This window comes from Haemaphysalis longicornis, unplaced genomic scaffold (assembly GCF_048455015.1).
Source record: "Haemaphysalis longicornis isolate Haplotype H1 unplaced genomic scaffold, Haemaphysalis longicornis Haplotype H1 scaffold_1, whole genome shotgun sequence".
NCBI classification, from domain to species: Eukaryota; Metazoa; Arthropoda; class Arachnida; order Ixodida; family Ixodidae; genus Haemaphysalis; species Haemaphysalis longicornis.
The window spans coordinates 98,679,785-98,694,249 of NW_027526203.1; the positions used below are offsets into that span (position 1 = coordinate 98,679,785).

General features: G+C 52.5%; 1 protein-coding gene across 5 annotated transcripts in view; it reads right to left on the reverse strand.

The window, feature by feature from the left end:
• The window catches only part of LOC144178361 (glycerophosphocholine phosphodiesterase GPCPD1-like), a 103,350-nt gene that overhangs the window by 13,637 nt on the left and 75,248 nt on the right, over positions 1–14,465 (reverse strand). For 3 of the 5 annotated variants that reach the window (XM_077706159.1, XM_077706145.1, XM_077706168.1), the window contains 5 exons: positions 12,258–12,350; positions 11,595–11,831; positions 10,295–10,425; positions 8,605–8,740; positions 2,026–2,186 (listed from right to left, as the gene is read on the reverse strand). In XM_077706159.1, coding sequence (XP_077562285.1) covers positions 2,026–2,186; positions 8,605–8,740; positions 10,295–10,425; positions 11,595–11,831; positions 12,258–12,350 — 758 coding nt within the window. The remainder of the gene's footprint in view (positions 1–2,025; positions 2,187–8,604; positions 8,741–10,294; positions 10,426–11,594; positions 11,832–12,257; positions 12,351–14,465) is intronic. The other 2 variants (XM_077706153.1, XM_077706177.1) reach the window with 2 other exon arrangements.

Here is a 14,465-nt window from a genome sequence, read left to right on the forward strand (position 1 = left end):
GCACACTTACCGGTTGTCACAGACTGCGAGATCGACCAGTGTCACAGTTGCGCAACACAATCAGAAGTAATGCGAAAGTTTGTGAGGCAGAAGCAGCGACAGCGGAAGGAAGCCAAAGCACGTCAGCCAAAGAAGTACAGCGGAACCCCAATAATATGACTTTCATGGGACTGCCCGAAAGCATTGCACGGCCGAGGTGGTGTATGATTGGGGTACGAGTAAATGCGCGACTAGCACACAGTGTCACGCGACAGGTGGGCTAAGAACTTATTTTAAACTTGGCGCGTTCTCACATAATTGATTGATTGTACGGTTTTAATGCGCCGACGCAACGCAGGCGATGAGGCACGCTGCAGTGGAGGGCTCCGGATTAATTTTGACCACCTGGGGATCTTTAAAGTGCGCCAAAATGTCGTACACACGGGCACTTTTGCTTCCCGCCTCCATCAGAAAAGCGGCCGCCGCGGCCGCGACTCAGCAGCACAACGCCTCAGCCACTGAGCCACCGCGGCGGGTCTCGCACCACTTGCGAACCGCTGCTGGTGCCAAGCGGGGCAGGGACGAAGGATCGCCCGAATGAGGGAAGCACAGCCCCCTCGGGTCTGGCGCCAGCCCACCAGCCCTGCGCCTCGCACGCGCGAGATAGGCTGGGAATTGCGAGGGGAAAAGGCGAGGGGGGGGAAACAGCCAAGGCCAAGCGAAACAAACGATAGTACGAGGCGGCGATGGGGAAAGAAAGGAGCGGAGCGACAACGCCACTGCGAAAGACACTGATTAGCAGAGAGAGGGGGAGACAGAGCGGGTGTTCGGTCATCGCCGTGCGGTTGCATCGTACGTGTTCTCACGATCATCGGCTCGAGAGAGCGAGAGAGATGGGAGCTTCAGATTGGCGGTCTGCAGGCCACCTGGACTTTCACTTCTCGCGGTCGGTGCGTTGGCCTTCCGCCAGTACCCATCTGCTTGCTCGCGTCTGTTCAGCAAGCGGTCTGGCCCGCCTGCGGACCTTTGCACATCAAGCAGCACAGAAAGGGGGTTAAGAACGAGGAACTGCCAGGACGAGGCGGCGTAAAAGGTGGGAAAAAGCGCCAGTTTATCCCCACCAGGGTCTGTCGTATGAAGTGGACCTCGTGTATTCGAGCGTTGTATCATCGGGGTTTTTATTGCATTGTTTCTATGGGGAGTTTCCCGGGACCACGGCGATCCGTTGTAAGAAGCAAGTCGACATAAGACTGTGGGACAAATCATTGGGGTTCCACTGTACAAGCATGCAAATAGGAGAGCCAACACAACCCACTCGGCACAAAAAAACCCCCAGCAAGTGCTATGAAGTTCAGTAAAGCTTGGTGTCGGGCGAGTTGGTGCAGCATGCTCTTGAAGGTAAGTTGCGCTTGTTGTGATAACAGAGACGGCCACAGGAAAGCGTTGTTGTCAAAGGGTTGTTTTTTCTTCCTGTGTCCGTCTCCGTTATCATAACAAGTGCAACTTATCTTCAAGAGCAGTGCTATGAAGTACCGTGGGAAACGAACAGAAACAGAAACAGCTTCCCCTGCCCCCAGGTGTTCAGTGTGGGGAATTCTTCCCACTGTTGGCCAGCACTGCAATACAGGCCCGAGCAGAACGGAGAGGGTTCTGGATCTGGACGTGAATAGTGCCTACATAAGCCGCCACACAGCGCCTTGCACTCGGCCCGAGCTGAAAGGCAAAGGTCAGACCAAGCTTCCACAGGGCCTGCAATCTGGCCTAACACAAGGCAACCCGGCAATGCGTCGAAGTCAATGCGCCGACGCTGAGGAACGCTTCTGTCTTTACACATCAGAAGGCACCTAAAAGCTTGGATTGGTTCAGTTGTGCGCAGGGCACGGTTCCACTGTTTTGGACAGCAGCATTCGTGTTTCCCCTCACCCATTATCGTTTGTCCATGTGCACACTCTTCCATTCTAATTTGGTACCGGGCTGTTGCTCTGCCTAGCTGTATCACAGAGCTGACTTATCCTCACTCCACAAGGAGAGAAGGGGGGTCCTCACTTGTCGTAGATGACCCCGTCGACGCCCTTCTGCTTGAGGCTGGCGATGGTCTCGGCGTGGTTGTTGTCCTCGCCCCAGCAAAAGAGGATCAGCTTGTGCTCCTTGACAAAGGCAATGAGGCTCGGCTCCCGCAGGAGCTCCTCCGTGTGCACGTTGATGCCCTGCACCACGACAGGCCATGCAGGGGCCCACTTTCATCACAGGAGACAAAGCATTTGCCCCACATCGCAAGTGCACTGGAAGAGCATTTGGTAAAAACAATGGCAGCCAGCATTGCATTTGTGGCTCCTCCACATAAACAATTATGATGGATATTACTGGAGGGAGTGCAGCAATCGTCAAATTTCCCCACTTATAATGTCACAGAAAACTCGGCTGTTTGCAAACAGGCTATGCTGTGCAACCATTCCAAACACTGCTATGAGGTTTATTTTGCAGCACATTTCTAGAACTTTTTGTGCTCAATTTCGTTCAATGCCTATTATGAAGTCATAATAGGCATGACTTGATTTACTGCTAATGGCATCCCCTTTGTAGTGGGGGGATGGTCACCTCACCCAAAAAGCCAATGAATGTAGAAGAATGAAACGATTGAACCTGGCTTTCCCACAGGACATATATTATTAACAGCAGAGCCGTTTAAAGGGGCCATGCAGACAAAATACAAGTTTGTTTTATTCAAAAGATTTCCTGTTGTATAGCGCTTGTTCGAAAGCAAACGATGCTTTTTCACTCAGGAAATTAATCAATTTAAGTTATTTTGATTCTCCTGCCAAATCATGTGTTTTGATGGCGTCTCCGATGGCATCACAAGAACAGGCCTTCAAGCTAAACCTGGTGTGCGACAACACGGCTGGGCTAAACTGGCGGCATGCGCGAGTTTGTACGGCTTTCGCAAGGGGCCTAGTTCCTGCCTGCGGCCACTGCGAGGGCCCACCCTGCTGACGCGGGTGTCTCCCGCTCCGCGCACAAGCTGTGCACTGCTGCTGCTCTTCTTTCCATTTTTCGCTACAATCCTGGCTACTGGCACATGCAAAAGAGGGGGAAGGGGCAGGGAAGGAAGACAGGCAAAGACACCAACTCCATGCCCATCAACGAATAACGACTGGGGATAATTATTTTTGCATCGCACGCTACGCACCAACCATACGCGGCTTCGATGTATGTCGACAATGTCTCTAAAGAAATTATTGAAATAATTGGAAAATGAGACAGAGCACGGAATCATCCCTATATGTTACTGGCTTTGGCTTTTACTGTTGTCTGCTGTTTTAATCGGCCGCATTTAGGGGGAATCCCCAAAGTGGAGCAGGCTGCTGCGAAGGAGAATTTGACATCCACCTCGGCTACAACGGAAAGCTGTACAGCTTTCCTTGGTAGCCGTACGGCTGCATTGAGGTGGATGTCAAATTCTCCTTCGCTTGTCTTGTTTCATTTACCTTTCTGGTTCTTCAGGTACCCCCGAACTGAAATGCCAAGCACTCAGTTGCTGCGGGCGCCCACCACTGAGTGCAACAGATATAAATCGCAGCAAAATTTCGCTAAATTTTGCTCTCAAAACGTAACTGATTCTTCTTTGCTAGTTTCCGTGTTTCACGTTCGTATGCAGGCTTACAGTGCGTTGCTTAGAAGAGTACTTTAATTGTCATAGGTCACTTCTTACAACTAGCACAGCTGCTGTTAGGAAACCATGCCAAAGAAAAGGCATCGGTGGATAACAATCTGCGACCTAAATGGCACGAGGCAGACTGAAAATGAGTTCGTTTGGGGCGTAAGATGCACAACCTAAGCCAGCTATCAGCCGATCTAACGATAAACGTAAGGCAAGCATTAGCATGTCACAGGCAGCACTGTAACGGCCGAACATTGTTATCATCTTCTTTAAATGTACCTAACTAGAAGTGGGGGGGGGGAGCGGCTACTCTTCCTAGACGACTTGATAATTTCCCTCGCTCTCTGAAGTGAGAAAATATCACCGCATTTTCAGGATCCCAAACAAAAGCCACAAAACAACAAGTTTTATGATAGGAACTATGTAAAAGCCATAGGCATAGACTTGGGGAGGCGGGTGCATCGTCACCCTTTGTCATTGAGGCATTTCTGGAACCACGCAGCGCCAACTGCTTGAGGCTGTAGCTCCGTAAGTGTGCTAATTCTGACCACCAATTCAGGTCCAGCGAATAACACCAACATATGAACATTGCATCAATTTGATAAGTCGTCTCAAACTATGACCGTTTGGTACGAGAGCCATTTCATTCTTCTTGTGCCTACTTTGTTGTGTACGTGCTATCGTGAATTGCGCATTAAATATAATTTTGCCCTGCTCGTTTGACGGACAGAAGTGGCTACGCACATTCGCTCTTAGTTTTCGTAGACATGTCCCCTAATGTTGCTACTGCGTACTTTGTACTGTCGGTCACAAAACAGATCGGACCAAGGGAGCGGTGCGCGATAACTATCGGCGCGATGCCTTCCGGTTGAGCGCCTGCTGTCGAGATAGCTGAGGGCGCATGCGCGCCCTAGTCCTGCCAATGCATGTCAAGCAGCGCTTCGCCTTTCTCGAATGTGGCACCCGGCAGCGCCTTGCGCGTTGGCGAGGTGCATTGTCATAATTCCCCAGACATTATCGGTGGGGCTCAGGTCTGCCCCACACGGAGGCCACCGCAGCTGATGCACCACGTGGTCCTCCAGGAGAGCGCTCACTGCTGGTGCTGTGTGAACAGTGCTTGAAAACACTGGAACACCTCATGGCTTTTCAACAGCGCTTTACTTATCTTCAGCATAACTGTGGATTTCGTTCTGTTTTTCCCAAGCGAAACAGCTGCCCCCGTTGTTTTCAATGCTTGATATCCACCGCAGGCTCGTCACGTATGATGACAACAGGAGGACCGGACAACACATCGCAAAGATGCATGGACGGCGCTGCTGGGCAAGATAAGCGCCTGCTAAATGCGCTCGGAGAACCGCACAAGGCGCCGCGGGGTGCCACATGGGAGAGAAACGAAGTGGTGTGGCCGAGATCGAGAAAGCTAACATGCTTTGAAGACAGGAAGAAGCCGTCGCTTGCGGCATTCCCGTATGTGTGGCATTCCCATGTATGATGCTGTGGCTCACCTCCAAGGGGATGCTCAAGGGTGGACACAAGGGAAAGACAGAGCTGCAAGGAACATCTGCGGAGGACCGGCACAGTGGGGGTAGTATACATGCGGACGGGGAGAGCCGCCAACATAAGGAACCGGGAGCCGTGTCTGCAGGAGGATATCCACGAGTTTCAAGCGGACATTCTGCTATTGGGGGACTTCAATGCCCATCTAGACGGAGTCAGCAGTGGGATGCGCCAGGACTACAATGGCCCCCAGCTGCTGGAGGTTCGGCCTGGCCATCGGAAACCTGCAGTAGAAGTGTGAGGGAGGAACTGCCCGACTTTGCGCGCACGTCGCCAGGCCTATATGACTGCCTGGGGAGGGTGACCACCGACGAAGAGGGACCACAACAGGTTGTTGTTGGAGTATGGGGGCCAACTGACGCCAGAGAGACGACATACCTGCACGCCAAACACACGGTCGCTCACTGGGGAGGAGATGGACATGTTAGGAGCCCAACTGGAAGAGAGACCGACGTCATCCGCAACTGGTGGAGCGGGCTAGCAAGGAGCTGGACAGGAGGAGGCCAAAATGGGGGAAAGGACGGGGTCACACACGCAAGCGTTGGTGGGACCCGAAGGTACGGCAGGCAGTCAGAGAAAGGAAACAGGCTTGCCGCACACGGGAACGCTGGGCAACCTATATGGAGCTGAAAACGAGGGCGCTGAGTTTGATCCAGGACAAAGTCCAGCGGGCTGACCGACAGTTCCTGGAGGAGTGCTCCAAGAAATTTCGGGAGTGAAAGTTCAGGGGCTCCCAGAAACACCTTCCACCCTAGGAGCCGTTATGCCATTAAGTCCCGAATCATCCCATGTCGGTTTGCGGTTTGTGGCGGAATGTGTTACGGAGGGCTTTAGAAGCCGCGGAAGGCCACACACCGATGCCGCACATGGAAGCGGAAGGCGAGGCCGGTGAAACAGATCTAGAGGAGTGGCTAGGCCCTGTGGGAGATGAGGCGGATAATTGCCAAGATGCAAGCAGGTACAGCGCCTGGAGTGGATCCTGTGTCCCTCAGCTGCTACAAGGGAGTTCCTGGAGCGCCGCCCATGAGAAGTGGGCAGAATGGCTCTAGGGTGTCACAGGACGACACCGAACGAAGCAGTACAGGGCGATGCTAGTTGAAACTAGGGAATCTATCGCGAAGCTACACTTCGAAATGCGCTATCGCGAAGACGCTTCGAAATGCCAGTCTGGTCCCTAGGTACACAGGGTGCATAGATACCTCCTCTTCCCTGGGCGGACAACTCGCTGGACGAGGCACCTGGGAAAGCTATCGTTGAAGTACGAGGTGCCGTTGCCTAGTCTGAGCAGGCCAAAGGAGACCAGTGTGAGTGGGAAGGCCACGCGGGAGCGCGTCAAGGTGGTGGAGACCCAGCACTGGCCGGAACAAGCAGCCAGCAAGGCGGCAATGCAAGTGTACATTGCTCGCAAGCAGTCCGTTCGCCAGGAGGGTCTCTGTGGCCTGCGCAGGGGTGCTGAGAACCAGGCACTGGCCAGAGCAGTGTGGACTGCCTACTAGCGCTGGCTGCCCTTTCGGTGGTGCCGAAGAGGAGAATGGGGAAGTGCTGGCGTGCCCACAACCGGCCCAGCCTAGTGGGCCGACTCTTGAGCCGCCGAGCGGACGCCGGCGGGGCTGCGCAGGTGGAGTCGGGGGGAGTGATCGAGCGAACTAAGCGGCGCTAGGAGTGCAGTAAGGAGGACTGACTGACGTGAAGTGCTAGATGGTAAGCTGTGTGGCTAGGAGCATCGTCTAGTGCGCCCGTTTCAAAGGGAGAAGCCGTATCCACATTTAGATCCCCGGCAAGCTCTCTTTGTTGTTTTTCCTAGCGCTGACGGCCCGCGCAGTGCTTTGCATTTGTTTCTGCGTTGTGGTGTGTGGAGCCCATCAAGTGTTTTGGCTCCTCTTCGGCTCCTCTTGCGAGGCAACGTGTCGTGCTCAGTACGAGGCCCTTTTCAAGCAACAAGCTATTTTGATGGCTGACGAAATTGGCACTGCAGCTGCTGCCCGAAAACTTGACGTGAATGAATTGACCACGCGCCAACAACGGCTCCAGCGGAAGCGCCTTTTCAGAAGCGGATCTGACCCAAAAGGTTTCTGTGGTCCTCGCCACAGCCACCATGTCTAATTAAAAAAGTGTGTTGCTAATTTCGTCGCAGAACAGCGCAACCGCCTCATGGTGGTCAGTGTTGAACTGACACAGCCCCAAGCAAGCGATGTCGCTCAGCAGATGGGCATCCCGCAAACCAAGTTCAAAGCATCACAGGTGGGCTTTGTTCGAAGTCAGTCACAGTGTTTAAAAAATAAATATGCTTTCCCATGCTTCTGCTCGCCTCGCGTTCTTGGGTGGTTGTTTCTTTCCCTTATATTTTTGCTTGCCGCAACAAAGTCACCCCTAGCGTTACAATCATGGTTGCGCTGCAATGGAGTAAATACGCTATTTGAGCCCCACCCGCCAGTGCAGGACAGTCCTCTCCCAGAGATTTCCAATCAGTCCTCCGTTACGTGTCCCCAATTTTTCGTACTTTGCCTCTCCACTAGGAAATTATCAACCCACTGCCCCAGTTAACGGCGGAAATGTCAAAAACATAACGAGCCACAGCAGCTCCTCAGCAAGCACCAAAACGGCAATGAATTCCCGCGAGCACTGTTCCCATGCGGTCTAACCTAGTGCAGCCATCTTGGTCTTGTGTTCATTGTGGATTCTTTTGCTTTCGTTTGGCCCTTTGGAATCGAACATTGCGTTAGTACTCACCTCCGTATTCAAAGGTTTCGAATATTCGCACACCCTTAATAAGTACACATTGAAAGAAACGAACACTTGCCCAACTGCCTTTGAAAATACATTTTCCCTTTTGGGCTGTAGAAACTAAGAGAAAGAATCTGTGCTAAGCTGTATAATAAAACAACGAATACTAACACATAAATAGCCCCGCCTTTTCACGTTTTCTACAGCTCCGTGACAACTGCCAGGTGCTTCTCCAAGAGGGCACGACTCAATGGTGGGGTCAGTCAGACATCCCCTGCTCATTTGGACAACATCAGCAACTGCCATGGTCATGCCTTGGATCGGGGCTGGCCCTCACTGCTTCGTGGCAGCCCAGACGCACCCCAACCACTGCAGGGCCGTCCCGATGCCAGCGTGGTTGCGTCACTCTATGCTGTTCCCAACTGTGCTCGCGGCGTCGCTGATTGCAAGCTGCCTGCTCCTCGGGAGTGGCCTCGTCACTGAGGCACCCCCTGCCATGCTGACGCTCCTCCGACGTTACCCCTCCACCTGCACTTCCCGCACTGTGCTGTGCTGCTGCGTGCCGGCCTCTTTTCCAAAGCGTTTTTCTCACGCACGATTCCGTGCACCCCCACACCCTCCTTCCACCTAGTAGCCACACCGAGCCTCGCTGCACGAGGGTGGGAGGAGAGAAGAGCCGCACGGACCAGGATGTGGGTGGAGAGGGCAAAGTAGGTGGCCATGTAGACGGTGGAGGTGCGGGTGTCCAGGTACGGAGGGTACTTCTCCGTCTGGCCCTGGGTCAGGAACAGCAGTGGGTACTTGTTCTGCTTCAGCCGGATCCTGCGAGGGCGTCACGACTAGTTTGGCGCAAACACATAACCTTCACAGCTGACACTGAGCGCAGCGGCAGTTGCAAAAGCAGTTTTGTTCCTTGGGTGGCCTGCAAAGACACACACAACTATGAAAAGTTTCCGCCAATTTTCTTATGCTTGTCCTTGACCCACTCAAGCTGCACCTTGGCTATGAAGGATTGCGGGAGTTTTGTTTTTATGCCTCCATCAGAGAAAGAGCTTTCGCAACACTTTGCTGCTGTGCACAAAATGCTGACATTTGATCACTGATATTTGATCCACTCAGTGTGATTGGGCTCTAGCCATAAACTCGCCTACACCTCTCCACCTCGAAATGGAGTGCTTGCTGTGGCAGCAGGCATTAGGAGTGGATGCCACTGGCCTCCATCCCTGCCACCCCTTGGCCAGCCAGAACCCCCTAGAGGAAGCACCGTATTCACTCGCGTAATGAACCACTGTTTTTCCAGAAAATTCGGCATGAATTATGCGGGAAAAAATTGCAAAAGTAAATTCCACGCAATAAAGTTGCTAAGAGCCTTACCATTTTCAGAGTCAGAGCCTTAACATACCAGAGTCAGAGCCTTACCATTTTCGTAAAAACACCTGGGTGATTATGTAATGGAATTTTTTTTTTATTCTGAACATGCCAGTGGCCCCCTACTTGCCATGGAGCTGTCTTCCTCACTGAAATCGCTTGCGGCTTCACATTCGTAGTCGGCCCACAGCGCACCATCTTCCGTGCCGTCAAGGCACTCCAAAACTTCTTTTCTCACACCCGGAAACTTCCCTTTTTCGAGTTCACAAAACACACGGCAATCCTTCTTCACCGAGCAAAAATCTTGTTTTCGCCCTTAGCGTACGCGCAGTGGGTCAACACTGAAGTGCCGCCCAGCCGCGCGGTTTCCATGTGCATCAACGCATGCTCCACACCACCTTCAGTTTAAAACCGGCTGTGCAGCCCATGTAGTGGCCAATCTTACAGCGTGCACCAGGAACACAAAAAAAGGTCGGAACACAGCTGAACAACACCACCAGGGAGCATCATGGCGAAGTCGCGGAACAGCAAGAGCAGGGGAGTGCAAAGTACGTTTAGTGCATTGTTCGCACGCCGCCAAAACCAGCCGGAACGGCAAAGAGCAGGGAAGGAGTGCGGAGTGCGTTTTGCACTTTGTTCGCACGCCGCAACGTTTTTATGGCGCAAGGTTTGTTTTGTGTTCAGCAGGTGGCGCACCGCAAGCGTGCAATTTTTGAATTGTGAGCCACAGCATTCCCGCTCACGCCTCCGGCTAGTGTTGAGATTTATTTTTGTTGGAATGTGTTTTTAGAATTTCTGCGTGTACTGTGGCGTGATATCAAGTTACTGCAATTGTCTACAGCATCAGCAACCATGCCGAGATAAAAACATATCCCCGCTGCATTTTTTATTCAAAGTGACAAAAAAGAAAATTGTCAAGAAGAAAAGTGGGGGGAGGGTTCATTCCGCAAGTGGGTTCATTATGTGAGTAAATACGGTACTGGTGAAGGCAAGGAGGTGCTGACGCACATGATGCAGATGTCCGGGTGGAAGCAGGAGAGGATGATGTAGCGCTTGCCGCTGCAGTCCAGCAGCGTGCGCAGGATTATGTCCACGTACTGGTTCAGGTCAAAGTTCAGGTCCACCTCCCACGTGCCGTCCTGCAGAGGAGGACCGTTGCTCGAAGGGTGGCTCATGAAGTGCACTGCATGAGGCTTCGCACAGGCGTTCTCTTATTCTATACACCGCATGTGCGTGACTCTAATGCCTTAACATCTGCGTGTGCATCACAATTGGGCTCAAAAGCGAAATCAGCTGCAAAGCGACTTGCAGCATCACCATGCACACCAACTCTGGCCAAAATCCAATTCAATCCAATTCAATCCAATTTAACACATTCCATCAACTACATGCGCATAAATACTGGTGTATTTTGGCCAGGTGCTTGACATGCTGATGCTGCTGCTATTAGCGCCACGTTTTGGTTGTTATAACTCTGCCCCTATGAAGCATCTTTGAAACAAGCGGACTCGTGCACAGGGCTTTCTGCGGACTTGTGCGCAATAGGCGTAAACAAGGGGCAGCTCTCGGTATGCACGGCTCGGAAGACCTCGTTTTATGAGCCCTGCTCTGTGCACCTGTGCTGCTGTACAAAATGGCGACTTTTGTCCGCGAGCATCGTGCAACAGCTCTACGAATGAACGCCCCCCGATGCTTGCTGGCCACCTGCACAGACTGGCTTTCGCTACGGTCTGCACACGAGTGTCCCATGCTGTGTGCTCGCTGCACGGTGACATGGTCTTGTGAGTGTTTAGGAAGTGCTGCATAAGCAATTCCCTGGACTGCACCCAGGATGACTTTCTGTGCGACAGCCAGCGAGAAGCAGTTGTATGACATTTCAGACAACCCTAATGAGCAATCTGAGCTAAAACAAGTTATGGTCTCGATAAAACAATGTTGTGTACTGATTTTTTTTTTCTTTTTGCATTTTTCGGCTACAAGGCAAGGGGGTCGACCTATATTCCTATATGGTTAAGAGAGTAATTACGAGCGGCACGCCTTCTTCTTTGGTACCACGCCTCTTTTCCACACCCAGGTGATGAACGCGCGCGCCAAAAATCACATCTTTGTCGCAAAAATGAAAACAAAGCCGATTTTGAAAGGGCGTTTTCTGAGCTAAGCCCAAATAGCTTTGCTTGTTCCACAAACGGCTGCAACGCCATGCAAAGGGGCTCCCCGGGTACCATTCAAACTGAACGATTGTGAATAGGCCCGGTCACGAAGGAGTCCGCTCTGGTGCGCGTCGCCACTGCATTGCGGGAAAGCCCACCCGAAACTGCATGGGGCACTTGATCTCGACGTTGAAGCCGATGGTGGGCTCGACCGCCTCGAGCACGTGCTGCAGGGTCGGGAAGGGCTGGTTGTCCTCCCGGTCGTCCTCGTGGAAGTCGTACTGGTGGCTCTCGTGCACGGCGGGCGACAGCTTGAGCCGCTGCAGCTGCGCCACCGTCAGGTCCTTCACGGCCAGCTGCAGCTTCTCCTCCTCCCCCTGCAGCGGCGACTTGCGCTGCACAGCGGGGGACTGCTTGCACCACACGCACGTCTCCCGAACAGGGTCAAAGGAGCAGCAAACATGCAGGCTAGGAAAGAAAGCTTTGGCTTGTGTTATCGCAGTGCAATCGGGATGCTGGCGAAGACAGATCCCTCCAGCTAAGGCCACACCACGGATTTCGACAGACTTGAAAAATGGCTCTTGGGAACGAAGTGGACGCTCGAAACTGATCAGCTATGAATGGCCACTCGAGCTCTTTGCTGAGAGAAAAGTTGAAATTGCCCGCAAGCTAGAGTGCAGCATTCGTTGCCGTTCAAAGAGTACAGAACCGAAGGCACATTCCAATAGGCCGCGTTACAAGGCAACTGGTTTTGTACGACACTCCCCCGTATTGGTGGTGTACCCGAGTGAATAACGAAAGTCGCATGTGGCCGCAGATACCTTCTTCATGCAGATGCAAATGTGGTAGTCGTGGTAGATGACGGGGACCTTGTCCTTGGAGAGCTGCACGTCCAGCTCCACCATGTCTGCCCCCTGGAGGAGGAGGAGGCAAACAGAGGTGTGCAGAAGGAACTCAATCAGAAGCCACGAGCGGCAGGCACAGAGACAGACTGATTTGAGAAGCTGTACACCTAGTTTGGTTCAATCTCGGATTCCATAAGAACTGGACAATTCCAGTGCACGTCAGCCCAGCAATCGCAGACAACTTTACTTTGTGAGTGGGGTCAGGTCCCCTTGAAAGTAGCACAAGTGGTACGAGTTTTGTCCCTGAAAGGCTGGCTTCCTGCTCACCTATTCAGGCACAAACCTCCTCTGCGAGACGGCCAACGCTGACGGAAGGCCCCACATTTGTTCCAACATTACATTGCTGTTCTGCCTCAGACACAGCTTCAGCCTTGCTTGTAGAGACTGGAATGACATGTGCCCCAGCACTGGTGCACTTTTACACAACTCCCCATGGGCTTGCCAAGTAGTGTGCAGTTGAGCACCTTCCGCCAATTTCCGCACCGCCTCACCTTTCGGCATCAGTTCCCCTGGCAAGCCTGCTTTTGCACCCATACTGTCGATTGAACCGCAAAATGGGCAAGTGTTTGCCGGTGTTTTGCCAGTAACTGACTAAGTACTCATAGTAAGTGGCCACCAGACCTGTCAGTACAAGCTGGAAGTACGCCTGGTACATACTCCAATGTGCCAGGGTTGTAGTTGTCTTCCACAGCCACTACACTGCATGGTGGAGTTTTGCAGCCTTACCTTCCACTAACGGTGGCCTGAATCGGACTCCCCCCCACATTGATTGTCAAAGATTTCACAGGTTTTCTTTTCGGCAAAGAGTGGAAATTTAGGACGATAGCGAAAGTGAAGAACATGTGACGTGTCTGGGCTGAGTTGCGAGCACAACAGAGACTGAAGTGCCTCCAACCGCAGCAAAGTCATTGTGAATGACTGATGGCAGCACAGAACAAATTACTGTTGCCACAGTGTTTAGAAACTACTATTTTCAAATTGCCCCAATTTTCCACACTACCGCTTTAGTGAAAATTGTGATACCTTATGAAAAATTGGCCTCACATGCAGGGACCAATGCATGGTAGCTGGAAACTTGAAGCCACTAACAAAGGGATAAATAAAATATTACACATTAGATGTGTAGAAGTACGGATGGCCAAGTGGAAGGAAGTGACTACCGCGAACACGAGCAGGCCATCAGGCCCGCGAAAGACATGAGAACATGCCGAGCCGTTTGCCCAGAACGAACTGTCTTTATTTTCACAAACCGGCCGCTCGCCGCTGTGCCAGGCATGCACGGCTGAACACAAAACTATCAGTGCCGCGTGGGGGCGCTGCACATGAGCTAACATTGTAACACTCCTCCCTTCTTAGGAGGAAGACTATGGGGGATACCTATTCACTGGTTTCTTAGTCCTCGTGCCACATCGCAACTTCAGTGCGCTAGGCGTAGGCACGACAGAGTCGCTGTTCACCAGCACACCCCGTTGAGCACAGTCCCGTCGCTGTCCACGGCACAGCTACTCCCAGAGAAGCTATTTCCAGGTGGCTGTTCCTGATGCGGCACTTCCGGAACAGCTGGTGCATGGAGAGGTGGCGGCTCCAGCTGTGGTGGAGCTGCAGCGATAGCACTTTCAGGAGAGGTCAGAAGTGTTTCGATCTGCACAAGGCGTAAGTGGTCGCTGTGTCGGTTCCCCAAGGTGCCATCTTCAAAACGGACATGGGCTGATGACGGAGTGACGTCCACAGCTCAATCCCGAGCCACGGCTAGAGCACGGAGGGGTTTGTAACCAGAGCGGACTGACAGAATCGTGGTCTTCACGGGCCCCAATATGTTTGTAGTACCGTAAAGTACGTTGTTGGGCTAGTTGGTCGATCGTTATAAACAGATGTATAGCGCAAAAAAGACGAAGAACAAAGAATGCACGAGGACGAAGCTCTACGTCCTCGTGCATTCTTTGTCCTTCGTCTTTTTTGCGCTATACATTTGTTAATTGTAGTACCGCCCCTGGGGACGATGCGAAAAAAAAAAGAATGAACCCGGGCTCAAGCCCGAGCCACGGCTAGAGCACGGAGAGGTTTGTAACCAGAGCGAACTGACAGATCCGCAGCCTTTACGGGCCCCAATATGTTTGTCGTACC